This window comes from Apus apus, chromosome 22 (genome assembly GCF_020740795.1).
Source record: "Apus apus isolate bApuApu2 chromosome 22, bApuApu2.pri.cur, whole genome shotgun sequence".
Lineage (NCBI taxonomy): Eukaryota > Metazoa > Chordata > Aves > Apodiformes > Apodidae > Apus > Apus apus.
This window is the reverse complement of record NC_067303.1, coordinates 1,066,215-1,092,956: the sequence shown is the minus strand read 5'-3', so window position 1 is coordinate 1,092,956 and position 26,742 is coordinate 1,066,215. Positions and strand designations below refer to the sequence as shown.

Sequence of the window (26,742 nt, the reverse complement as noted above, 5' to 3'; positions counted from 1 at the left end):
AGCCTTCCCTTTTCACTCTTCCCATCCTGACAGCATCTCCCTCACACAATGTACTGATGATTAACCTCAACCTGGCCTTGCAGAATCTCTGCTCTCCCTTTTCTGGGAGACAATCACACGTGGTTTGGCAGCCCTGTCCTTCCTGGGAGCAAGGAGTTGGAGGCATTGGAGCTGAATCTCCTCTGCGTGTCTGTCTATATCCTCAGATGATGATGGAAAGGGATATTACTATCTGGAGGAGAGTGTGAGGCCTTGTATGGATAGAGAAAGACTTGATCTGAGCTTCTCGGGTGTGATTACAGTTGTACATCCCACGTGTGCTTTTGCAACCCAGGATAAGTCTATGCTGTGTACTGGGATTCAACCTTCTCTTGGGACAGATCCTCTGGTCCTTCATTGAAGGTGCCAGAAATGGCATCATCAGCCAGAAATTTGAGGTGAGAACAGCACAAGTACTGGTTTTAACCTATCTGGAAAGAGGTGAGTGCTCTCACAGGGGGTGGGAAGTGCTGGGTGTGGACAACCTGGACCACACTTCTCGCAGTGATGGAGCCCAGCCCTGGGTTTGCTTTGGGAGGGCTCAGGCCATGCTCTTGTGGCTGTGGAAACCTCCAGGGTGATGAGGCCGGCATGGCTGGCCTTGCAGGGCTCCCAGCCCAGCCCGAGGAGAGTGAGGAATTTCAAGAGGCTTCTGGTCCCAGGCATGAGCCATTTGAATACCTCGGGCACCCTTCCAAGAAGCAAATGAATATCTGGTTGTTTGTTCTGTGGGGATCGCTGGGTTTTTGGAGGGTTTTTTTTTTTCTTTTTCATATTTCTCACTGCTGTTGAGCAATTTGAGCCTCACTGCTGGGACTCGGGCTGTGAGGAGCTGGGTTTTAGCTGCTGGTTTGCAGAGGAGCATCTCCTGGAGCTGGAGCGTTGATGCGGGGCAGTTGACACAGGCGTGACCTGGACTTGCCTTTTACTCTTGACCTCCTTTCAGTCGGAGCTGGGTGTCCATTACAGGCTTTGCTGAGCCCACCCTGTGCTCCCATTAGTGCCTGTGTGCCCATGTGTGGGGATTAGAGCTCTTTAGCAGCGTGGTTAGCGAGGATTAGAGCGAATTATCACAGGGGAAGCATGTCTCATAGCTTTGTGTGAGGCTCGGAGGGTCCTCCCAGTTCTCCTAAGGAAGGATGGAAGGCAAACCAGCCTAAAAGTGAGATGCTAATCCTATCCTCAGAGGGGACACTGGTTTGAGGCTAGTTCAAGAGTATTTGCCTTTGCAGAGGGGGCTTGTGTTGGGTTAGCGGTGCTGGAGCTAAACTACAGCAGCCTCGTAGCACAGCCTCACCTCTGCTGCTGGTTCATCTTGATGGAAAAATCTTTCTGCTGACTGCTTTGCATAGTTTGGTTGACTGTTTTTAAACCGTGGTCATGTTCCCCAGACTCAGAGGTGGCTGCAGCTCCCCACTGCTCACTTTTATCTGCCTGTGCTCCTTCCAGCAGCTGAAGTGGGGAGGATGGAGCGAAGCCTTCCACCGAGGGAAGCCCCGCTTTGAGTTGCTGTGGGAAGACAAACTGTAGGTCCTGTCCCTGCCTTCTGAGGCTGAGGAAACATTCCTGTTACTGCAGCCAGGGTTGAGTCAAGCCCTGTGGTTTTGCTTAGCTTCAGTCTGGGGGTTTCTCTAGCTACTCCTTGCCCTCGTCTCCCCCACAAAAGCCAGGGAGGACTGAGAGAGCTGGCCACCAGGCTGCTGTTCCCTGTGAGCTCCTGGGACCGCTGGGGATGCCGCTTTCCCAGGATCTCCGTCCAACACCCACAGTATAAAGCCAGGAAAGAGAGAGGGAGTGGAAAGGAGTCTGAAGGAAGGCAGTAGGCAGGCTTGGAGAGTGAAGCCTGTGAGGTTGATGGCATCAGGATGGTGGGTGAAGCATTCTTTCACCTGCCCATGCTGCTGCCTGGTTGCTTGCCAGCTATAAGATACCAAACAAACCCTCACCTTTTGGCTAGTGTCCAGTTTTTCTTGTGGGCATGTGTCCCCTGAGCACCCTCTAGTACCTGTTTTACAGAGAGGTGAAGTAATTCACCCCAAAGCCCAAGGCTGAGCAGAGCATCCTACCATCTCACCTTCACCTTAACCTTTCTCCTTCCCTCCTTACTGTGATGCTCTAAGTATCGAGAGTCCAAACTTGGAATAAATGCTTTTATCTGCATTTAGGGAAGACAGTTTTTGGGCCCTTTATTTAGGGGAAGAGCTCGCCCCCATGACACACCACATCTCCATAAGAAAGCTGCTGAATGCCGGAAGAAAGCCGGCTTTGTTGCGCTTTCTGCCGCGCTAAGCAGTGTGGGCTTTTGGTTTCCTTTCTTGTTTTTTCTCTTGAAGCGCAGCTTTCATCTCAGAGTATTTATTTTTCACTGCTTGAAGGACATAAAAAAACCCAACACACACAACAAGGAAGACTTCTTTTTTATAAAAAAAAAGGAAATATATTTATTTTAAATTAAAATAGCAAATGTCTGTGCCTGTTGTGCCATGCCTTGTGGAGGGAAGCAGGGCCAGTCTCTGGTGAGTTGCTGCAGGAAGGGGAACCAAATCTCTCTGTGCTGCCCCTCTCCCCCTGTCCTGTCCACAGATCCTCAGCAAACACCTCTCCCTGTGCTCACCCCTTCTTCCCATCCATCCTTACTTCCCAGTTTTCCCTCCCATTCCCTTTTTTCCAGCTTTCTGTCCCACTTTCCCTTTCCTCCTGCTGAATTTCACTGCCCTTTGGGTCCAAGGAGCCCTAATTGGAACAGGCCGGCTCCTCTCCTGCTTCCTGCGTGGGAGTGAGAGGCAACGCTTGTGAAAACAGTTCAAAAGTGCAGACAAATTTTTGCCTAATCCTGCCTAAATAACAGGGGGCTCAGCCAGGGTTATTTGCCCGGGTGTCACTGCTCCAAAGCGGGGAGCATCTGAGAAAAGCAAAGCTGCCCCAGTGGGGGAATGGAGGTGCCTGGTGGTGGTGGTGGTGGAAACCTGAGATGGGGAGATGGTGTCTCCACGGTGCCTGGGCTGCTTCATCGGAGAGCGTGGGAAGGGTCTCAGCTCCTGGCCCCTCTCTCCCCAGCCTCCTCTTATCCTGAGAAAGGTTTCTCGGCTGCTGAACCCTGCCAGCTGGGGAACGTTGGGAAATCTGCTGTGGTTCAGCCTCTTCCCCCATCTCCAACTGTGCCCTAATTTTGGTCCTCGTGAAGGCTGGGACAGAGGGGCTTTGGGGGAACAAGCTTGGGCAGCTGCTGGGGGCTGGAGATGGGGAGTTTTGGGACTTTGTGGTCTTCCTGGGGACATGGGTAGGAGAGCAAACCCATGTCCCTCCTTCCAGAGCCTCTGAGAAGCTCCTCCTGCTCCATCACAGCAGTTGGGGAATGTCCTGGACTGTGGACACCTCAAGGTGAGACAGTGCTGGTGGCTGTCATGCATAGGGGATCAGAGGAGGATCTCAGCTAGCTCAAGGCTCAAGGCCAGGTCTTTGGAGGCAGACAGGCACAAATTTGTGCAGCCCTTGGATGCACAGTCCCGGACAAAACCAGCAGGGACTGGGCAAGGGCTTTGATGGGAAAAGAAGTGAATGGCTGATGGGACCTTTAAAGAGGCATTGACCCCAAGTGGAAACTCGGGTGAAAAATTACATTGCTCCCATCCTCTTGCTCTGAGCATCTTTCCCCCCCCGCCCCTTTACTGCCATTTATTTTGCTTATGCAATCAGATGCTATGGCGTGCAACAGAGTCGCTTGTGTTTTAAGGTCAAAATCCCTAAAGTTTGTAAATCATAGTCTCTTAAAAAGATCAGATGCATAGAAAAGTTTATACATGCGGAGCCTGGTGAGAGCAGAGCTGGAATTGGGCTGGGGGATGAACTCGGTGATCTTGGCTTCTTTGTCCCTTTGCTGGCTGGTTTTCTCACAGGCTCCAGGTCTGCTGGTGCAACACGTAGCACAAGTGGGGTGGTGGGTTTGGGCAGATCCCCCTTAGCATAAAACCCTTAGCAATGGCCACTGTTACCCTCTTGTCTTCCTGAAGCTCTGTCCCCAGGGCTGTCAGGGAGCTTGAGGAAAAATTGGGATTTAGTATGAGAAGCCACCAGGGTCTCAAAATAAGCCCCTGGACCCCTCCTTGCTTTGGAAAGGTGCAACCAGACAAATAGGTGTCCCCTCTCTGCCTTTCCACCATGCAAGGCAAATCACTCATCTCTGCTCTACAGATGCTGAAGATGCCGGTGACATAATCTTCGAGCGACTGCTGCTCCTGGTAGTATTTAAAAATCAAACCATAACCCTGCCTGGTCTCCCAGGAGGAAAATCAGATGCAGTCCCCTGTCAATGAAGGGGCAACGAGAGGAGGACATGGCATTTGGCAGCAAACCACACGTGACAGCCATGTCCATGGGGCTTTCATGGGTGTCATAAAAACCATCCAGCAATCTCAGCCTGTGCTGCAGCGCCGTGGCTGCTTGGCCCCTGCTGCTGTGCTTGCTTTTCGGATTAAAGCCTTGAAATTTCTGAACTGAGCTGAGGTGTAACAGCTGGGTTTGGTGATGGTTAATTCTCCTTCCCAGCCACTTCTTCCCAGTGTGTGCACGCATGCATGCGTGTGTGGACTTTGTGGACGGCGGGAGGTACACAAAAGGAGACGTTTTATTTGTGCAAGATTCGATTAAAATCTTGGAAACAGGTTTCAGATGGCAGTGAAAGCTGAAACCGGGGGAGCTGAGCGCGGGTTGCTTTTGTTACTGAAACTCTGCTTGGCTCTGACCTTTAGGCTTCCCAAACTGAAGGTGAAGGACTTGTTTGGGGTCCTGGAGGACATCACCAGGGCTCGATTCTCCCCGCTGGAAAGCAATTCCCCTGCACCCAGCAAAGCTGCATTGGTCAGAGCTGGGCAAAGCCCATCATGCTCCCCAGATAAACAAAGGAAGTGATCTTTAAGTAAATTCAGTCTCTCAAAACCAGCAAGGGCAGAATTTAGATGAAAAACTGTCCATCCCCCCAGTCTCTTTCAGGTCACACAGCTAAGGCTTGTCCACAAACACGCATGTAGAGCTTTACAAACACATTTAGTTTTACACGTGTGAGCTTTTCTGTAGATGTGGGACACTGCTGACTAAAATAAGGCTTCTGCAAGCATCTGCAGGCTTGGGGCTTTTTGGCTGTTTTTACTTCTGAAGAAACTTTAGCTAGTAGCTAGGTCTGACAGGAAAAAAGTAGATGGCGTTTCAATCTGAAATAAGCCATCTGCAAGGTATTTTGAAGGAGAAGCCTTGAGATGCACATTATGGTTTCTTTTGGTGTTTAAACAGGAACCCTTCTCTGGCACTTTGCTTTTCAATTTTTTTAATTTTTTTTTTTTTTTTTTTTAATTTGGAAATAGACTGTTTGCTTCCCCGATGACCTCTCCCTGGGAAACACTTTTAAGTCTTCCCTGTTTTGACATGTTGTTTGTGCAGAGCTCAGCGTTCACCTTACTAAACCGAAACCTTATCCCCCGCTACTGAAAAATTGATTCACTTGGTATGTGCAAACCTGACCCCATGGATCCTGCAGGAGAAAACGGGGGGGATTGGTCATAGGTATGTGCTTGTATTGCAGAGATAAAAATACAATTTTGCACGCACCTCACCTTGCCCTGCTGCTCTTTGTGGCTTAGCCTAAGGAGGTCATCTCTGCACAGGGTTTCATGAGTGATTTGGTGTAAAAATTGGAGTTAAAATGTTTTCTTAGCCTAACTTTGACTCATCTTCCCAGAGCACCCAGGAGCAGTGAACTGCCGTTTAACCAGCCAGTGGAGGGGAGCAGATTCCTGGGTGGTCCCTGTAACCACAGAGCACAGAAAGCAAAGCATTAAAATGTAACATGAGGATGAAGGGAAAGGGGCACTGAACCACTTTCTCCCAGTGTTATCTGAAAGCAGCAGATGGAGAACAGAGATAGCAAGGGTGGCTGCTCAATTTTCCGTGCCCTCTCCAGCCAAATCCAGTAAATAATGAAGTGTAATTTGCCAAATAGCCTTTGAATGTATTGTTTGCTTTCGAAGGTCTCAATATTTCCACTGTGGCAGGGAATCCTTGACTTCTGTGGTGGGGCTGGGGTGGGGAATTGAGTCCTGAGGGGCTCAATGTCAGGGACTTTGTGAGTCCTGCCTGAGCAAAGAGCCGTGCAAATCATTACTTGGGTGCCTCGGTGACTAACCTTAGAGAGAGCTGCAAGCAGAGGGGGTGATTTTGCAAGTCTTTTACTTGGGAACAATGGGCAGAAGGTGCAAAGATGGAGACAGGAAAGTGGTTCTGTTTGGTTTGGAGGTGGAATTGCATTTGATGCATCCTGCTGATGATTTAGGGATGCTTTGCAGTCTGGTCAGCCTCACCCTGTGCTGCACATGGGGGTTATCAACCAAGCCCTGGATTCCCACTTGCAAAAAACCCCAACATTGTGTTGTCTGGACTTAAAATGATGCCTATGAGTTTGGCTGTGGAGTGGAGCAGGAGCTCTAGACTGGGTCAGGCTGGAAAGCTGCCTTGTTGCTCTGGGCTGCCTGTGCTCTGTCTCCAGCCCCCATCCCCATTGCATTAGGGGTGCACTCAATGCTGCTTGGAACAACCATTTTGCACTGTAATAGCTTATTAAATCACAGCTTAAATTAACTTAGAGCAATGGTAAGCTGAGGTGGCTGGGATTCCCACAAAACAGAGAATTCTTTGACTTTTGATGTCTGCATCCAGACAGTCATGAAAACACCAGAAGAGCTTGTGCGTGTTGTCATTTTTACACTCAGAACAGTTTTCATTGAAAAAATTCCAGTGGGCAAGGGTGCTAAACCAGCCTCAGGTGGAAGATCTACATATGAGACCAGTGAACATTCAGTCATGTGAGACGGTAGTTGCATGAGGCTTTCCTTCTCCATGAAAGATGTTTTTCAGGAATGCTTAAAATACATGAAGAAGAGCCAAACTTTATTCAGATTGAAGAGGGTTGCTCTTTTTTTTAAGCAGTTGCTTTTGTTTGTGAAACTCTTTGACTACAAATATCCGTCTCCTTCCAAATAAATTAGAAAAAGGAAAAAAACAAACACAAAAAAAAAAAAGAAAGGAAGAGCTTTGCTTCTCATCAGGCCTTACTCCAAGGCCTGGCTGTTGGCTTGGCCCATGCTGTCCTATGGGGTGGCTGAGCATTGTTCAGTGACTCACCCTGAATCGCTCTGCTCTGCTCTGCTCGGGGCTGCGCATGATGTAACTCTGGGCTAATGTGGGATTTTCCAGCTCTTTGTTTTCCCTCCCTCCTTGAATGGGTTTTCTGCTGGTTCTCCATCCTGCCTCAGCCTGCTGTCAACTTACTTTTTCCAGGATTGCCCATGATTCTTTAAAACTAGTTTCCCCCCCCTTGCTTTTCTTTGGACTGGTAGCTCAGAGGTGCTTTTCTCCCTGTGTTCTTGTTCACCTTGGTGCAGGGCTCTTAACCTTCAGTGGCATCTGGAGCTGCTCAGCTATCTCCCAGACTCCAGCTGCTGTGTGGGGTGATGGAGCCCAGCAGGCTGATGTATGGAAAGGTCTTTGATATCATCCTCAAATTTCCAGTAGCTCATTCATGGTTGGCTCGAAGGGAGAGCATTTGCACTGTGTAACCTGGCTTACCAGACGTGGCTTGTTTATGTCCTCTAAGTACAGGCTTATTATAAGCATGAGATTCTTCTGCTTGTATTTAAGAAGCCTGCTTATAAACTTGCAGGGTTTAGCTGTAGAGCTAAAGGGCCCAGGTATGAAATTTTCAGAAGAAGAAAAGATTTCTCTGTTTTTCTGACAACCCAATGGCCAGCATGAACTCTGACATCTTTCCCAGTCCCACGGCCTTATTACCATTTTCTCTCCTTCTTCTTCCAGATATGGAATGTGCAGATGTGCCTTTATTAACTCCCAGCAGCAAAGAAATGATGTCTCAGGCGTTGAAAGCCACCTTCAGTGGCTTTGCAAAAGAGCAACAGCGACTGGGGATCCCCAAAGGTAAGACATGGCTTCCAGCAAGCAGCTGTGGCAGGCACAGAGATCACGTCCTCTGCCAGGATGCCCTTCTCCACATCTGCCATGTGCTTTGTTGATTCTCTTCAGGTAGTAGTGTCTTGTTTCATGGCAGCTTCAGCTAGAAAAATCTGGACGTACAGGCAAAAGCTTTCAGTATCTCTTGCAAATGATACTTGCCTGGCAGAATGTGCCTCTTTGTCCTGCTTAACCTCTGCTGGGTGTCTGACCTTGAAGCTTTGGGCACCTGCTCCATTTGGAGACAGCTTCATGGCTTCTGTTTGCAAGTCATCTCCACTGCATGGAGAAGCAGTGGGGACTCTTTAGAAGAGGCTGATAGCATCAAGAAACCAAGCAAAATAGAGAAATGGGTGGGAGAAAGGGTCAGAGAACTGGTGGGATTGGTAAAAGTCCCAAATAAATCCAAAGCTTGTTCCTTGTTGTGAAGTAGGGCTGATCCCAACTGTAAGTACAAGGTTCCCCCTCCATGTTTTACCCTTATGCCAATGGGATGAAGCTCTGCAGGTGCTTATCTACCAGGACAGCTGTAGCACTGTTTGTGTCCTGTTTTCCTGGGGAAATGGCTCATGGTTTCTCATTAAGGGATCTCTTCTACACCCCCTTGTTGCAGATCCCCAGCAGTGGACAGAGACACACGTGCGGGATTGGGTGATGTGGGCGGTGAATGAGTTCAGCCTGAAGGGAGTGGATTTCCAGAAGTTTTGCATGAATGGAGCTGCCCTCTGCGCCCTGGGCAAGGAGTGCTTCCTGGAGCTAGCACCTGACTTTGTGGGAGATATCCTTTGGGAGCATCTGGAGATCTTGCAGAAAGGTGAGTCCTGGAGTCTTCAGGGGGAATGATTCATTCTGTCCTGGCTAGCCTGATTTTGGGCCTTTCCAAAGACCTTGGCTCTCAGCCTGGCTGTGCAATGAGTTGTTCACCTTGGGTTTTAATACCAACAAAAGCAGCTTTCAAAGCCCAACTTTCCAGCAGGATTTCCAATGGGCATCCCAGCCAGTGGTGGGCAGTGCAAATCCTGGTACTGCTTGAAAGAGGAGGAGTGTTTGTGCTGGCCGCTTGGCAGGAATCCACTGCGGGCAGGGACGCTCTGCCTGCCTGGAATCGGTGGTGGGATTTTCCAAAGCATTATTCCTCAGCTCATTCAGCTCCTGTTGTGAATTTTACTACTTCCTCCGGTAAAAATGGGTACAACAATACCACCAAAATCCCACCCTAATTTCCCAGTTGTGACTGGAAGCTGCTTTGCTTTGTTTCATGTCCCAAAAACTATAATGGCATTTTGTTACGAGAGGCTGTGCCCCCCCCAGGAGAAGCCATCTCTGCCAGTCCCTGCATGCCAGAATTTAAGGGCATTAATTTTTATTTATTGGGGACCCGCACATTGATTTTGGGTGTTGATTTTCATAGTGTCTGGATGCCCAAGTGCCACTTAGCCTGGGGTGGTTGGACTCAATGATCTTGAAGGTCTTTTTCAACCAGAGTGATACCCTGATACTGTGGTTTCTGAAGAGCAGGTGAAGAGCTTAACACTTTGAACCAAACCACGAGCAGCAGCAAATCTGGGCTCTTTCTCTAGGTCATTTTTGTGCAGAGCTGTTTGCTTTCCTGGAATATCTCTGGCACTGTCATACCAACCCTGGGTGCTTGTCACCAGGCCTGTGCTGGTGGCAGGAAGGGGAGGGGTAGCCAAGTTACACCTTCCAGGAAACCATTGACAAATGGATGTTAATTGCTGATTACTAATTTTACTGCTACCCGTGGTTTGCTGAAGGTAAACACTGCTCTTCCCAGGGTCTGTGTGTGATGGGCTGTTTTTCTGCTCTTTGTATCCATTTTGTTCTGCATAATTTTTATTGAGTGATTATATCAACGGCAAACAGCTTCACCAAACAAAGCAGAAGGTTGTGGTCAGTCTGATGTCTCTTTGCTTCAAGCCATCATTTATAATGCAGCTCTACCTTCCCTCAACCCGTTCCTCATATGTTTGGGCTGGAACCCACTAGAGAGGCGTGTGATGCACTGGGTTTGCAGCTCCTTCCTGCAGCTTCCCCAAGGCACAAGAGATGAACTTGCTGCTGTAGTTTCCCAATGAAGTAGGAATCATGTTTCCTTCTGGCATGTGAGGGTGTTCAGATGCTGCAATGGTGAGGATGAGGAAGGTCTGAGATAGAGAGGAGCTTGTACAAAGAAGCTGGAAACCTTTGTACCTGTTGCTGCTTTTCTTCCAAAAGGATGAAAAACAATAAAGCTGGAGGTCTTTGTTTCAACACTGTTGGTGCAGTCCTGGGAGCCAAGAATTCTCTGTCCTGTGTTTAGTTTGAATGGCGACTTGTCACTTCTTGCATAAGCCAGCTGAGCCTTAGCTATGGTGGTGGGTTCTCAACACATTTCACAGAAGGGCAATATCTGTGAAGTATTTGGAGAGTAACTAAGCAGAGCTTTTTCCAAGAAATAACCAGCCTCACCCCAAGGACTGATTTCTGTTCCCTTTAAGTCATGGGACTTGTCTTGCTCATTGTACGTCTCCAAATCTTTTACAAGATCTGAGTTCTGTTGTGCCTGTGCTGTACAAAAGTAGTAAGATTGTCCCTGCCACATCACTCCCTGTGCAAGAGGAAATCACAGAATCACACAGAATCACAGAATGGTCAGAGGTGGAAAGGACCTCTGAACATCATCTATTCCAACCGCTCTGCTAGAGTAGGATCACCTACAGTAGGTCACGCAGACACTCATCCAGGTGGGTTTTAAATATTTCCAGAGACTCCACAACAGGCAGAGATGGTTGTCTCCACTTGGCAACTGGAGATGTGAAGCCTGAAGGTTTCCCCATAGAGTCAGGCTCCAACTTGCCAGTTCTCATCTCTTCCATCTTCCCCAGCCACCCCCCATCATCACTCGGGGGTGTTGATGCTGGGAGTGGTGGTTAAGCCCAAAATGTTTGGCTTCACCTATAGTGGTGTGACCGCCAGCATCGGGTCACGCTGGGACAGGCTGTGACCTTGCTGTCCCTCCTGCTAACATCTCTCCCTTGTGAGCCCTTTCTGAGAGTGACTCATGTACCACAGGCTGCTCAGGGTTTAAAAATGGCAGCAGATGGGCGACTTTTCCCTGCATGGATTTGGGTATTTTCAGGCATATTTTTCCAAATTTCTTCCTAAAATAACCTCCTCAGTTACCAGCAGTCAGCAGCTGCCCTCCCCTTGACTGTAAGCATAGCTGAAGGTTGCTCTCCTTCTCTGTGGTCGCCCACCCTGCCGCTTGGCACATACCGTGGGGAGAGGAAAAGAGCATTTCTCATTAGGTCTCAGTGTTTGCACAAACCCTCCTTTTGTTAGAGAATATTTTCCACCCTGCAATCCCCAGGAGAGAGGGCCAAAATTAGGCTCCTTGCAAGCGAACGTGCGTTATCTTCAGTTCACTTCTCTTTAGCCTCAGCAGAAATAAACATAACCCTGAGTAGTCTGTGTGGTTTTTTGTTTTGGTTACCCTCTGTAAAGAAAAGAAGAGCTCCCATGCTGGTACCTCTGCCCACATGCCGTGCTGGAAGGAGTAAGGTGTTCGTGGAAAAACTGCTCAGGAGCAATATGGCTGTTACATGGGAAAGCAACTTCAGCACCAAGCCCAGGAGTACCAAAGTGCTTGGAAAAAGCAATAGAAATTGGGCAATCTGTGCTCTGGTGTGATACATGAATTCTTCATGAATTGTGCCTATAGAAATGCTACAATCTTGCATGCTGCCCATATCTACACTGTGGAGACAGATCAGGAGTTGGGTGAGGGACACTGTGGCAAAGCTCTTCTGAGCATGGGATCCTCTGCCTGCATCAGGTATAAGGTAAAAGGAGCTGCATAGACTGGGAATTAGCATTAACTTGGGGTTCTAGGAGCTGGTCTTGGTGTGCATTACCCACTCACTTGCACACACACCTACTGCTGGTCTAAAAATAGGGTCTTTTTTCAAGAAAACAGCTGTCCTTGTATAGGGGCTTTTCATGAGCTCAGATGTGGAAGTATAATAAGCAATCCTCAGGAGAATGAAAGATGACAGAAATGAAGGCAAGCAAGGAAATTATGCAATTTGTATTTCAGAACCACCTGGAGCCCTTGACTGAGAATGTTGTTGCTGTTCTGTTTGCTTTTGTTTCATTGAAATTTGTTCCTGCCTGTAGCACGATTCCCAAAGGAACCGAGTGCATCAAGCACTTGTTTCAGTGGGATTTCAGCTCCTCACTCCTTCCTACTCCTTTGAACATCTGACTTTAACCCAGAGAGGTGCATTTTAGGAAGTTCAGACCTCTCAGAGTTGCAGCAAGTCTTGCAAAGCACAATTTGCCTGTGGACACGTGACATTTCCTTCCTTTTATCTTTGCAGAAGAGATAAAACCATACCCAGCAAATGGAGTGAATACAACATACCCAGAATCCCGCTACACTTCAGACTACTTCATTAGTAAGTCTTAATTATCAGTATCATTCTGGTGCTTCCAGGCATAAGTGCCACTTACTAGAGGTTTGTTTCTATCACTTGAGGACTGCACCATGCAGTTATTGCTCTGTCTCAGCAGACCCGAAAAGTGACCTCAACACCCCAGAATGTTGGGAATTAAAAAAAAAAGCTATTTAAAAAGGGAGGGAATGGGGGAAGAAGGCTTAATTCTGGATTACTAGGTATGAATCTAGCAAGGAAAATGTTGAGTCAACAGTCTGGACTCCCACACTTCCCATTGCTATGGGTTTAGAGATGTTCTATAAGGGAAAAGCATTTGTGGTGTATTTCATGAAGCAGCAAGCATGAACCCAAACCCACCTGAACGTGGATTCCAGGCTCTGGCCAGAGAGGAGAGGTGACTGTGGAAGTGACTCATCTATTACAATCATCAGAGAAACTTCTTTGCCCTATATCTTCTTTGCTGAGACTATGCTCTTTGGGATTTTCCAGCTTTTTCCCACTACCAGCTTGCTTGAGAGGAGTCTGGCATAATGCACGTGGATAATGGTTAAGGATGTCTCATTTTTTTTAAATGGCTGCAATTATAAGACACCATCTCTCTGTAGCTTTTAGAAACCTTACTCAAAAATTGTGCCCAGTTGTGTCAGGTATTTTATATCCAGTCTCCTCTTACACTGTAGACCCCAAATCTCCCTGTGAGAAACTGGAGGGGGGATGAGCAACACTCTCTGGTTTCTTGGAACTGTTTGGTTGTGAGTTGCTTTTTGACACTCCCATCCTGCTGGCAGGCTACGGCATCGAGCATGCACAGTGTGTGCCTCCCTCCGAGTTCTCCGAGCCCAGCTTCATCACAGAGTCCTACCAGACCCTCCATCCCATCAGCTCAGAAGAGCTTCTGTCCCTCAAGTACGAGAACGACTATCCTTCGGTCATCCTGCGGGACCCGGTCCAGACGGATTCCCTGCAGACAGACTACTTCACCATCAAGCAGGAAGTGGTGACGCCAGACAACATGTGCATGGGCCGTGCCAGTCGAGGTAGAGTTGGGTATCTCCCAGGATTTGCTTGGGTTCTTGCTTTCTGTCTATATCAACATAACCTCCTTGGAGGATATGGTGCTTTGAGGGGACCAAGGCCATCAGGGCACCATGCAATGCCAGTAGTTAAGCCATATATCTTAGGTTGACCCCCCAGATTGGGTTCCCTGATGGCTTTGAGGCCTCCCTGCCTTTCTCTTCCAAGGAAAATATGAAGAAGGGCTTTCTTTGCTCTGCTTTGCTGCCTGATTTTACATCATCTGCAAAAATGTAGCATTTCTGGCTCTGGACTTTGATGTCAAACTTGAGTGAAGCTGAAATAGGCTTTAAGGTTATTAGGGAGCACATGCTGCTGTGTGGTTGTATAAATCTCATTTTCCTAGGACACCAGGCAAAACTCCTCAAATCCTTCACAAGTTCTCATCAGGAATTACTGTCCAAAGCTGTGAAGGGTTTTACACTTGATGATCGAAAGTCCCTGTCCATTATCTCCATTGATTTTGATGGCTCTTTGTTTGAACTGATAATCTCGCTGGTGAACCCAAGCCCTGGGCTTTGTTAGGAGAAGCAAATGTCATGGGCTGAGTCAGAGACAGAGCTGAATGACCCCCTGAATCCTTGTGCTCCAGCCCTGCATCTCCAAAGAGTTACAGATATGTGATTCCTGTTGGAGATGATGGGCTTTAAACACCTAAACACTTTGGAGGATCTGAGCCCAAATGCCTTTTCAATTAATATTATTAAATTCTGAACACATGGGGCCCAGATGCCCGACTACTTTGTAGTTACATCGCTTAATGCAAAGCTGAGGATCTGGCTCATGGTGTATATTCAAAGCAAAAGTTTAATTCATAGACCTCAAAGTCATTTACAAAGGGGTGTCATTATCTTCTGATTCCAGGTAGGGAACCTGAGGCAGGGGGAAGAGATCTGACCTGCCTGCAATTGTGCCCTGAATAGAATCCAGGTGTCCCCATGCCTAAAATTCGTTATAGTGACACGTAGCTGTGTGCTGGGTTTGATGTTGAACATCTAAACCCATTCATCCAGCCACGAGAGCTGAAGATGTGCTGGCTCCCTGTGAAAGCTGGAGCCCCTCCGCAGGTCTGCATCACATATGCCTTGCTCAGAGGAGCTCATTTTAAGTCTCACTCTTTTTCCAAGCTGAGACAGCTAATGACAGCCAAGTTATTATTTATATATCATCTCCACTTCTGCTGCTGGCTGTGTGTAACTTGGATGGTATGGAGAGCCAAAAGGGCAGCAGTGTTACAATTTTAGGCAAGCTCCTCTTTTTGAGGTTCTCTTTCTGACTATCTTTCATCAGTGTCTTTCCCATCTCTCAAGCTCTTCTTCAGTGTAGGTGATTTCATAATAACTCTCATTGAAGTGCAATGATTCAGGCATGCTTTTGCAATTGTACCTTGAGCCTGTTCTCACTGGCAAACCTAAAAAGGCTGCAGGGGAGGGAAGAAAGAGCCTTTAGCTCAGTACTGGGGACCCAGGGCCCCTGGTGTTAGCAAACACTTGAACATAATGATTGCAATTGAAGAAATGCAACAGCCATGCTCACCCTAATGCTACAGTTCAGCCATGTAGAAGGGCTTTTGGGTGGCATAAATCCTCCCAGAGTGGAATAAAGAAGGCTTAAGATAAAGCAGAAGTAGTTAATTTGTATTTATAATTATACCTATATTTATATATGTAATTTTTATATATATGTATCGTGTAAGGCTTTACCTTCTACTCTATGAAAAGGTTAGTCAGTCTCAAAGTCAAGTACTCCAGCAGTGGGAAATTCAAGATGAAGGTTTTTCAGACAGTCACTTTTTACCTTTCTTTGTGTTGGCTTTTGGAGTTCATTTTGTGGTCCCATGGGGCTGGTTGCACTTTCCCTTATCAGTTAGGACGTCTGGTTGGAAAGTGTTGCTGCCAAACCCTCAGCAGGTTTCTCCTGAGTAGGGGCAAGGCCTGATTTTTCCAAAGACTTTAGGTGAATTTTCAGTGAAATTACCCAAATCACATCTCCAACATGGTGTCTGTTAATCTGGCAGATTTTAATTCCTCTTCTAAGTGAGCTTGTGCAGCAGGAGTTCTCAGGGAAGTGGTTATGCCAATTAATAAACACACACAAAGCAGGGTTATTTTCCCCTGGCAGGATTCAGGAAGTGATTGAAGCATATTCTGTGACATTCTCAAAAAAACGAGGAGAAGCAAAGAAAATGAGCTTGAAGGATGGCTCTCACCAGCAGAATCAAGAATCAGGTCCAAACTTCAAATGGTTCTGAGCCAGCAGTCAGGGCAGAGCCCACAGTAGTTGCGTCTTTTTGCAGCAAGTGCTCTTCAAACTACAACACAACAAATATGTGGGGGAGCGTGCCAGCGTCCCTCCACGTTCCTGCTCCCCTGTGATTTCCTATCTGGGCCCAAGCTGTGGGTAGCTCTGCCAATGGAAATTTCTCCAGGAGTTCTTGCACAATCCCAGCAGCTGTTTTTAGCCTGGTTTGGGAAATTAGTGAACTTGAATGATCCTGTTACGCTCTCAGTTTGTCAGTAAAGATGTTGAGCAATCGGCAGCGTACGGGAGATCAGAGAGAGCAATTTCAGTGTGTGCTTTGGAACCTTTTTTAGCTCTCTGTTTTAAGTACAGAGGGTATACTTACTCTGTCTCTAGTGGGTGTAAGTCAGCATAGATTTGCTGAGGATCTGGCCTCTCATGTTCTAGTCTTTACTAAAAATACCCCAGAGAGTAGCTTTGATACAACCCAGCTGTGCTCACCTTACCAGAACTGGAAAAATAGCTGTTTGAGCTCTCAGCCTTTTGCTCTCCTCCTCCATCAAATCTGCTGCTGTTTGGGGATTTGGGGGTTGAAGCTGGTTGTAACATATGGCAATAAAAGGCTGCTGTATAGTTTTGTAGGAAACATCAAAAGTAAAGAAGCTGGGTGTCCAGTGCCCTTGAATATGACTGAGCAGCCTTTATATAGGGCTGGCAGATAGAATGTGGGACTTACTGGACACCCATATATTTCAGCAGCCAGAACAAGAGGTCCTGGCACCTGGACTGAGCCTTAAATATCTGTTTAAAGTGGATTATTTCTCTGCCATTGCCTTTTTGAAACAGAGAACAATTTCCACTTAGCCTCAGGCCACCAGTCCTGGGTAAAGAGTGAGTTTTTCCCCTGACTCTCTGCCTTGCCCTGGGGCTCAGCTCTTCTCTGAATTACGAATATAAGAAAAGCATCCCAGTTTCAAGCTGTACTTTTGAGTTTGTTTGGAGATGAGACCTGGTGCGACAGCATCATTTGCCAGGTTGCCTTCTGCCTGCTCAGCAGGCAGGCAAAGCAGCCTTCTCATGGCTGTGGCAAGCTAGAACATCCCTGTGGTGGCCAGGCACATCTCACATGCCTTTCCTTCTTGCCAGGTAAACTGGGTGGCCAGGACTCCTTTGAGAGCATAGAGAGCTATGACAGCTGCGACCGCCTGACACAGTCCTGGAGCAGCCAGTCCTCCTTCCAGAGCCTGCAGCGCGTCCCCTCCTACGACAGCTTCGACTCAGAGGACTACCCTGCTGCCCTGCCCAACCACAAGCCCAAGGGCACCTTCAAGGACTATGTTCGAGATCGGGCCGATATGAACAAGGACAAGCCTGTCATCCCTGCTGCTGCCCTCGCTGGCTACACAGGTAGAGTCACCTCAGGAAACCACCTCTCTGCTGGGCATGGTTGGTAGAGCCTCTCCATCAGTGGAGGGCAGAGCCTCCAGGGTCTCTGGGTTGCCCAAAGTCTGTTGCTGGTTTAACAGTCTGTGAGTGAGGGATTTTGGGGGGTCCCTGGGGACAGCCACATACCAGTGGGCACACTGGAGAGCACGCAGCCCCCCAGGGCTGCATGTCCTTCAAGTCTGGGTGCTCCAGTCCTCATGAAGGATGTATGACCTGGCTGAATGCAGGGTATTTGATGCCTTGTGTTTTCATTTATGCCTGGATGCCTCCTGCTTGGATCTGGTAGGAACTGGTGTGTGCTTTGTATTGCTGACAGGTAGTATAGAGCCCTTGTTTCCCCCTCTGACTTATGCAACGTACTGGCCGCTTGTGGTTTCCCACCTCAGAAAGAAGAAGCTGCACTTCCAGCATTGCTGTGTGTGATGTGAAATGATCTCCTCCCCTTTTGGCATGGAGGAAGCAGTTGGTTTTGATCTTTACCTTGGGGCAAGGCAGAGATGGGGTGATGCCAAAGCAGATCCAAACATTTTCCATCCCCTGCACTGGGAGACATGAGAAGGTGATTGACCATGGAAACTCCAGCTTTTTATGTGACTGCTCTCCAGCAGAGAAACCTGGTGGGATGGAGCTTCCAGCTAAAACTGAGATAATCCTTTCCAGTCCTTCTGTGCCGTGTCTTTTCCCTGTACTATAAGTAAAATCCACAGGGTAGCCTCCTGCCAGTTCCCCTTTCCCTCGTACATACTGATCTCTCCTGCCCCAGCTGGTAGCAGCTGTGGCCTGGAGGAGCCAAGTGGTGGAAATAGTTTGTGCAGATAAAGATCATCAAAAGGTTCAGAGCAGATCCTGAGGTGCGACTGTCCCTGAAATCTCCTCCCACGCACTGCTCAGCTTAGAGCTGATATCTAGTTTTTTGTGAGGGGGGGGAAAGAAGCAGAGGGGAGGAGAGGTGGAGAGATAATTTTAGGAGCTATGTGTAAAAAAAGGAAGTGGTTTGTTGCTATAGCTTTAGTTAGAAAGAAGGCTTAGCCCTGCCTGCTGAATGAGCTTGTTTCGACCGAGTCTATGCAAAATAAAAGTGTGCTTTGCTATTCCTGAATGGCTTTTTGGCTGGGAGATGTGGCGGGGAGAGACACGAGCAGTAGGAGGGGCCGTGCCCCCAGACACCATCCTCTGCCATGCCATGAAGGTTGATGTTCCTTAGAAAAGAAACCAGTGAGAACGACTTGGAATTTTTCTTCCTATTTTCTTCTGATAATGCATTTTGCTACAGCCCCTGGAAGAGTTTTGGGTGCCCAGTGCCTGAGCAGGAGCGTTGCTTGCTTTTTAACAGTTGGGGAAACTGAGGCACGGAGGCACTGGCCAAAGCAGGAGCTTTCTTTTCCAAGCTGGATGTTTTCCCTCCACGTTTGCTCATGGAAAAGAGCCACCCCCGTAGAGAGGCAGCATTCCCAGCTCCTCTGCGAGCACGGAGCTGAAGTCGGCGGCTGAACCCTGAGTTTTGCCAAGGAATATCAGCACCCTAAAGAGTGTCCCTGGCTTCATGCCGTCAGGAAGGGGAGACTTCAGTTAGTGCAGTGCCAGAGCACACTTCCAAACTTTGTGCGCTGCGTAACATTTTCCCTTGCCTCATTTCAGACCGTGTTTGGAGCCAGGAGGATAATCCTTTGGCCCAGGCATTTTGGTGGGATCAATAAGTGGGAGGGCCTGATTTTTTTTTTTTTTTTTGCATTGCTTCACTTGAGAAGCTTTAAATAGGGAGAGGAAAATCAGAGTGCTTCCAGAATCAGCAGTCGCTTGGAAATCCTTGGGCTGGAGTGCTTGCTTGCTCTGGAGGCTGCTGAGCAATAATTCAGTACTCAGACTGCCACAGCCTGCATTTAGCATTGGGAAAGATCTTTGGAGAGATGAACATTGCAGGCATGTGACTCCATGATGTCCTCTCTCCCTTTTTAAAGGCTACTGACCTGTCAGCTTCTCACATGTTCTGTGCAGAGGGAGCCCAGCATGGGTGCAAAGTGAAGCCAGGTTGCTGTGAAAGCAGGTCGCAGCAAGAGCAAGTGAGAACATGTTGCATTAGAAACTGTAGGAGAACTGGGCCCTCTAAAAATTGCTTTGTATTTGTGTATTTCTGCAAAAAAAAGGAAAAAAATCCAGGGTGGCCACTAAGTTCTCGACTTCAGTCTTGGGCCAGCTGAGCAAGGGGCATGGGAACTCTCAGGCAGGATGCCCGGGTCCTTCTTTTTCTGCTTTGCTTTAGATGACTTTGACACTTGGAGGAGGAAGTGCTGTCTATCAGCTAGAGCAGAAAAACTTGTAGTCTGGGCTGTTTGCAGCTCTGGTGAGGAGGTGGAGCCTCCAAACGAGCAGAGCAGGGGATTACCAGCCCAGGGTCCCAAAGCACTGGGACCCCTCCTTTCCCTTTCCCACTCAGATGATGCCCCAGGCACTTGCCCGATCCCAGTCACCAGCCAGCGGAGCCCCCAACAGCCACGCCATGCTGTGCACCTCTTGGGGCTGCAAGGCTGAAGCCTGGGAGATCACATCCTTCATCTCCTGGGCTCTCTGAGTTGACTTGAAGAACTTGACAATATTGTTCAGGTTTTGTTACCAAGGGGAGGTGGCCCGGGGCTCTATGGCAGTGGCAGAGCTCTGATGGTATCTGCCCGAGGAAGCGCAGCCTTTGTGAGAAGGTGCATTTTGGCGGAAGCTTATTTGCGTTTGATGTGTTCTTCACCCAGCTCACAAGCAGCTTTTTAACGCTGCCTTATCTGCCCCCACATCTTGACCTAATTTAACAAGTTGCCATGGCTGCTCAGATAGAGGTTGATGCAATTTTCTTATCTTTTTTTGAAGGAGAAATGTAACTGCTCAGGAGGTGGTGAACTTCAGTTTCCAGAGCTGCAGGGAGGGCCAGCTCCGGACACCTCTGCTTTTGGAGCCAGCTCTCTCAAAGCTTGGCCAAGCTTGAGTCTAACATTAAGATGGACTTTTTATTTTTATTTTTTAGCATGACCTAAGAAACAGAGACAGAATGCATCCATTAAATGTAGGCAAGCAGTGTGTCAGGATGCAGGCAGATGTCCTAGCTCCCTTTGGCCTGGCTGAGCTCAGTTGAAGCTCCCTCTGGTGCAGCCGTGTTGGCTCCTGCTCAGTGCAGGCAGGCACACAGGCACAGGTCCCTCCATCCCTGAGCCAAATTGGGCTGAATTGAGCTCAGCTTTGCCTCCTGCACCCTGTCTGTGGCTGTGCCCTCCCTGGATCCTGCCATGGCCACCAGCATCCTTCATGAGGCCAAACATGCTGTGGATAAACTCAGAGGGTGTGTGGCAGGTGCTGTGGGTCTGACCACACTGGGCTTGGGCCTTTCTGCCCTAGATTTATTTTTCCATTGCTCTGACCTACTTGTGCTGCTGCCCTCCTGGGGATGCAGGTCCAGCCAAGGTTCAGACCCTCCCTCTGAACCACTCAGGTTCTCAAGGCTGAATTGTTTTTGGCTTTTCTTGAGTGCCCCAAAGCACCTGCATGAGTTTACAGCCCAGACGTGGTGTTTGTTTGCCTTGTGGCACGTAGGACCTCAGCATCATCTGTGCAGGCTGGGGCTTTCCGTGGTGAGGTGTTGTCTGCATTGCTACACCAGCAGAGCTGCTGTGTGCTCAGCTGCTGCTCCACAGCTGAACTGACAGAACAGAGCAAGTCCCCTCACATTTGAGAGGCAAAAGGAGGAAAAAGGGACAAGAAAGGCAAAGTGTTTGCACACCAAACCTTGATCCCTAATCTCAGAGGCTGTTTTTACATTTGTGGTGCTGTCCTTTCTCAGGGACCTGGTTAGGAAGTTGCTGATGCCTTACTAGACAATCTCTGCACCTAAAGAGTTAATGCCCCCTCCCCAGCTAATGTCACACGTGCCCTGAGTGTCTCTCTTATCGACAGATTGATGCTATCTTCATTATCACACTGTCCTTCAAGAAGACAGTGAGTGGTGCAGGGAATGGCTGACTTCTTGCAGATGCTATCTCACCCCAGCACCCAGGAGCACTTCTGTCTCCGTAATGATTTTGCCTGGCTCTGACCCTGGCTATCAGCATTCATGGGCCCGTGGCAATCGGGCCAAAATTTGCCTGCTAAACCCATCTGCCCTGTCTGAGCTGCCTGCAGTGCAGAGCCTGAAGCCCTTGACAAGCTGCTGGTTCTGGGTGATGCTTATCTGTGACACAGAAGTGAAAGCACACAGCTGCAGTTTTGCAAGAGTCAAGTGGGTGCCACAGAAAGTGGGTCTCTTTCACCAGAGCTTGGGTGCTGCTTCCCCCCTTCTTGTTGCTTGTGCTGCTGGCCTGAAGCTTCCACCAACAAGCTCCCTGGATGTGCTGTGATCATCAGCATCCAAAAGTCCCTCAGCACCTGCCTTCCTGGCCCCTCTCCCACCATGATCCAGTGATCCAGCTATCCTTGACATCCAGAGTCCATGCCATAGCTTTCCTAGAAACGTTAGATGCCAGGACAGGCTGCCCAGGGAGGTGGTTGAATAACCATCCCTGGAGGTGTTTAAAGCCATGGTCCTTAGGAATGTGGTTTAGCCCTGGACTTGGAAGAGTTGGGTTAATGGTTGGACTTGATGATCTTAAAGGTCTTTTCCAGCCAGAACAATTCTGTGATCAGTCTGCCTGCACTTCTGGAGAAGTGGGCCTGTGCAGGCACCCACAGCCACGTGTGGGTGAGGGGAATGTGGAGGTGCAGGCAGCAATCAGCAGCAGCACAGCAGCCCCTCCAGCCCGTGTGTGATGCAGGGGATGTTGTCAGCTCTCTCCTTCTGGGTCCTACCATTTACGTGCCCTCCTGGGATGACTTCAAGTGTCACCAGCCCATGGCTCCTGCCAGCTTTCTGCCTCCACTGTGTGGGCTCAGGGGCCTCCACAAGGTGGGGAGCCCAAGGGTGGGGCCCTGGGCTGGTTCAGTGGTTCCTGCTCCACCTGCCAGACATGTGCAAATGAGAGTGAAACCAGCCCCTCGCGACGCTGCCCAACCGTGACAGCAGCTCCCTGCTCCCCAGAGCTGCTGCAGCTCCTCAGCAGCCCCGAGCTGACAGCAGAGCAGCAACTGTGGCTCAGTCCCTCCTTCGAGCAACGAGCTGGAGCGTTGCACAGCAGCTCGTGGCCTGCAGGACCACCTTCAGGGGGAGATGTGAAGCTCACCAAATCCCTTGCACTTTGCTAGGTGCCTTAGGAGTGGGACCAGTCCTCCCAGCATGTTCTTCTTAGAAACAGGAGACGCATCAGGAAAGCCAAGGGTGACCCACCTGCTCTCCTGTCTGTAAGCATGGCCAAGAGCACATAGTTCCCCAAGGAAGGTGCTTTCTGGGCCCTTCCCTGCTTTCTTTACCCCTGCTCTTTGGAGATGCTTCCATCCCAGCTCCACCATTGCCCTCTCACCCATGCCAGGCCACCACTTTGCAGTGCTGAGACTACCTAGGCAAGAGCTGTGGAGGAGGTGGCTGATCTTGGTCTAACGTGGGAGCAGTGGGGATGAACTCTGCCATCCTCCAGGGTGCTGAGGGAAACTGGGGACCTTCAGTGCCACGGTGCCATCAAAGGGGGCTCGGGGAGGGCAGGCACAGGAGTGAGACAGGGGCTGTTTTGGAGATGTTGCTACGCTCAATTGTTTTGTTGGTTGGAACCACAAACCACAGAGTGAAAAGCATAGGTGTGCTGCTTGCTTTTTTTTTTTTTTACTTTTTCAAGTAGGGTTTTTTTTCTTTCTTTTCTCGTTGTTTGAAAGAAGGAGAACAAAACAGAGGCCGTTGAGAGGGGTGGGGGTGTGAAACCGTCTCGAAAGAGAGTGGGGATGACGTGTTTTGGGTCTGTCTGCCCCAGCTGGGTGGTACCACCATCACCGCTCCAGCAAAAGTGGCCAACGTACATATTTTGGTTTCAAACCCCTCCAGAGCCACCAGGAAGGCGGTAGAGACCCTCCAGTCCTGACCAAGGGATGGTGGCATGGGGATGACACTGAGCCCAGTGCTCCAGGGACATCCATAGGTGCTGGTGGAGGACCAGTGCTGAAGGAGGAACTGCTCAGCCAATGGTTCCCACTGTAGCAGCTGGCTCTGGTCTGGTTTCAGAGGCATATTTTCCCCCTGACGTGGGAAAATTCCTGTGGTGTGACACTCCCTGCTGAAGGACCCCCCCTGTTTGGTGCCACCAAAGCCAGACAGGGCCCCCATTGTGGCCCTGTCGGGCAGGCAAGCCCCTCTGGCGGGTGCTATTCTTAGCAGCCTCTGTGGGTGCTGGAGGTCACAGTGGGGAGGGAGGACATCTCACCACCCTGAGTCCTTGCCTTGTCTTTTGGGAGGTGGGGGCTGACCCTGTTCCCCAGCCAGGGCCGGATTTGCTCTGGGAAGCCCCTGGATATGTGCAGCAGGACCAGTGCCATAAAAGGTGGCCTGTGTCCCTGCACCCCACGCTTGGGGCTGCATCCAAAAAAAAAAAAAAAAGGCTGCAAGAACAGTCCAGTGATGGTTTTTTTTGGAGGTAACCAAGGCAACAGGTCGCGTGGTGTGGTGCACCCAGCCTTGGGGCAGTCACTGTGGCTGTTCTTCCCTCCACCATGAAGCCATGTGGACCAGGCTTTGCCGTGGGGATTTCCAGCCCTGGCCAGAGACAAGTGGAAGGGTTGGAGCAGAAGGGATGGAAAATGGGCACTGCTCCCAGGTCCTGCAAGGGTGGTAGGTTTGGGGTGAGGAGACCAGCCCTGCAGCTTTGTTCTTGCCCTGAGAGCTTTGGGGACGTGATGTGGAGGGGAGGCATCTCTGCATGAGCCACAGGTCACCTTGAAGTCCTTTCAGACGCCAGGAAAAATTAACTTCCTGCTCCTTGCTGGTCTGTAGAGAAGGCAAAAGAAGCTAATTTATGGAGATGGCCCTCCCAGCATTAATTACAGCTGTACTGGCCCACTGGATGACACCTGGACCTCCAGCTCCCTGTTCATTTCACCTTCTTCCTCCATGATCTTTTCAGGCACACAGGCTTGGGCATGTGCTGGGGTTTGGTTCCTGCCACCTCGTGCATCTCCTGCCTTTCTGGCATTTTGGAGCTGTGCAGGGCCTCTGCTGCCTTCCCCTCTGGCAGGGCGTGTGTCTCTAGGAGCTGAGACATGTCTGCAGTAAACAAACACATTCCTGACATAATTGCTCGTCCAGCGGATTTGGGTTTTTACGCGCGTCCTGCGGGCAGCTTGGAACAGACCTTGGGAACCCCTGTTCCAAGGATGACACTGCTGCCCTCAAATTCCCAAAATACCCAGTGCAGTGGAAGAAGTCCTACCTGGCTTGCTGGAGAGGGTGAGACATTGCTGGGTTTCCTGACACCTCTCCATGCCAGCTGGCAGCTGAGCTGGGAGCACCAACTATGAGTGATACTGGAACTTGAAAGGCTCCTGTAGAGCCAGGATGGCCTTGGGGTATTTATTTTGAGGGCCCAGGGGTATTTTGAGAGCTCTGGGGTATTTAGAGGGCAGTTATGTATCCAAGAACCTGGCGCTCAGGTGATGAGTTTCCATCCATCTTATTCCGAAGAAGGAAGAAAAAAAATACACTTGTCCTTTGGTTGGGCAGGAGGGAAATCAAGGTGAGGTGATGAACCTGGATGAATCGTGTTTCGTAGGAGTGTTTCTCTGCTAACCTGATTTGGGATGCTCTCTATATGCATGTGGGGAGTTGGTGTAAAATTGGGTGGGCCAAGAGAATCTGACCCCACATTAACTGACCTGCAGTTCCCTGTGGAGGACCTTGGGTGGCTGAAATAACCTTTTTGCCCAATAGTTTCTCTGTATTTAAAGCTCGCTGCTATAAATAGGTCTAAGCTTTGAGATGAGGTGGCATTTCAGGCCACAGTTTTGGCACTTCCCTTTCAGATGAGAGGTGAAGGCATGATCTGAAATTCCTCCCTCGTTTTGGTGTGGATAACCCAACTCCATCCCTGCTGGGGAGCTCAATCTTGGAGTCTTGGCAAGTTCCTGCCAAGGACAACAGCCTGGAGCCTTTCCCTGCCAACTGGCATCTGCCCGTTTCCAGGCAGAGAGATGCTGTCTGCCCTCTGCTTGGTCCTGTGTGATATCCATCTCCAGAGCTCAGCAGAGAACCTGGTGCCTGCAAAACCCTGCAGCAGTTCCTTAGGGATTACAGAAGGGAAACAATTTGGGGAGGGCTGGACAGGGCACAGCGATTCCCATGTCCTGGAGCCAGCTCTCTCATTTCCTCCTCTCCAGCAGCTTCTCTGCTTTTTAGTAATTTCAAACCTTGAGGAAAAAGGGGAGCAGCCCCCTCTTCCCTCAGTGGGTTATCCCACAGCCACAGCTCTGACAGCCTTCATTGTTACTCCTGGAAACAAGTCAGTTCTCCTTCCCTTTTCCTTGTTTTTTCCCTGCTTTTCCTTGCTCATTGCTGTCAGCAGGCAGGTTCATCCCAGCCTGTCATCCTAATCCAGCCTGTGCAGGGTTTTTTTGTGATAAATTGTTTCCTCTAACCTCTGGTTCTGTTTATTGTTATTATTGTCATTCTTATCAGTGATACACTCTAAGCTGCATTTAAAACCTGGCAAAATCTCTCCCCAAACATGTTGCCTGGAGCCAAACATGATATTTTGGGTGTGGCCGCGTTTGGAAGTTGCTCATCAAAGAGATTTTGGCTTGAGGGCTTCTCCTCTACCTTTGGTTGGGACACAGGCACAAAGAAGAGATAAGGATTTCAAAATCACTCCACGTGTCCCAGTAATCCAGCCCAAGCTGGGCTGGGGAGCCGCAGACTCTCAGTGGGATGTGCTGGGTACTGCAGGTTTGATGTGTTTGGCTCGGGACAAATTGTTGTTGGCCAAAACTAGCACCCAAGGGAGAAGATGGAAACTGCAGGGTTGTAAGGACAGGCTGAACATATGTGGCAGGGTCACTGCCTCTGCCACCTTGTGCCTCTCTCTCCACATGGATTAGGTGACCCAGAAGCCACAGGAAGGTTTGCTGATGGCTTTACCAAGACTGCACTGGGGAGACCCACCAGTCCTGGGGAGATCCAACCAGACCCTGCCTTCGTGAGCTGGCGTAGCCCATTCCTGCAGCAACACGCCCTGGAAAGAGGCCAAATAATTTTCATACCTGGGTGTCCCCCCCTCCTTATCTCAGTAAACAGCCACGGAGCAAAGAGTCAAGGTCGGGAAGCAGGAGTCTGCTGGAGTTCAGGCAGTGGCCAGGAGGGTTTTGGCGCGGAGGAAACGGGGGTGCTCTTGTGCCAAGGCGATGACTCCTTGTTGCTTGGGTGCCAGAAAAATAATCCTATTTATGTAACTCAACGTGAAGCATTCCAGTGCATGAATATTCAGCTCTAATTGCAAATAGGAAGCTCCTTTACCTACAGGATTTAACTCTCAAGCTCTCATCCCAGCCCAGCTCTTGCCCTGTGGCTGTTGGTGCTTTTTATTTATAGTAG

The 26,742-nt window shown here is 49.3% G+C and overlaps 1 protein-coding gene across 2 annotated transcripts in view; it reads left to right on the top strand.

Moving 5' to 3' along the window:
• Positions 1-26,742, top strand: part of ETS1 (ETS proto-oncogene 1, transcription factor) — a 75,978-nt gene that overhangs the window by 42,897 nt on the left and 6,339 nt on the right. For both annotated transcript variants that reach the window (XM_051638533.1, XM_051638534.1), the window contains 5 exons: positions 7,900-8,019; positions 8,666-8,866; positions 12,432-12,509; positions 13,298-13,546; positions 16,971-17,231. In XM_051638533.1, coding sequence (XP_051494493.1) covers positions 7,900-8,019; positions 8,666-8,866; positions 12,432-12,509; positions 13,298-13,546; positions 16,971-17,231 — 909 coding nt within the window. The remainder of the gene's footprint in view (positions 1-7,899; positions 8,020-8,665; positions 8,867-12,431; positions 12,510-13,297; positions 13,547-16,970; positions 17,232-26,742) is intronic.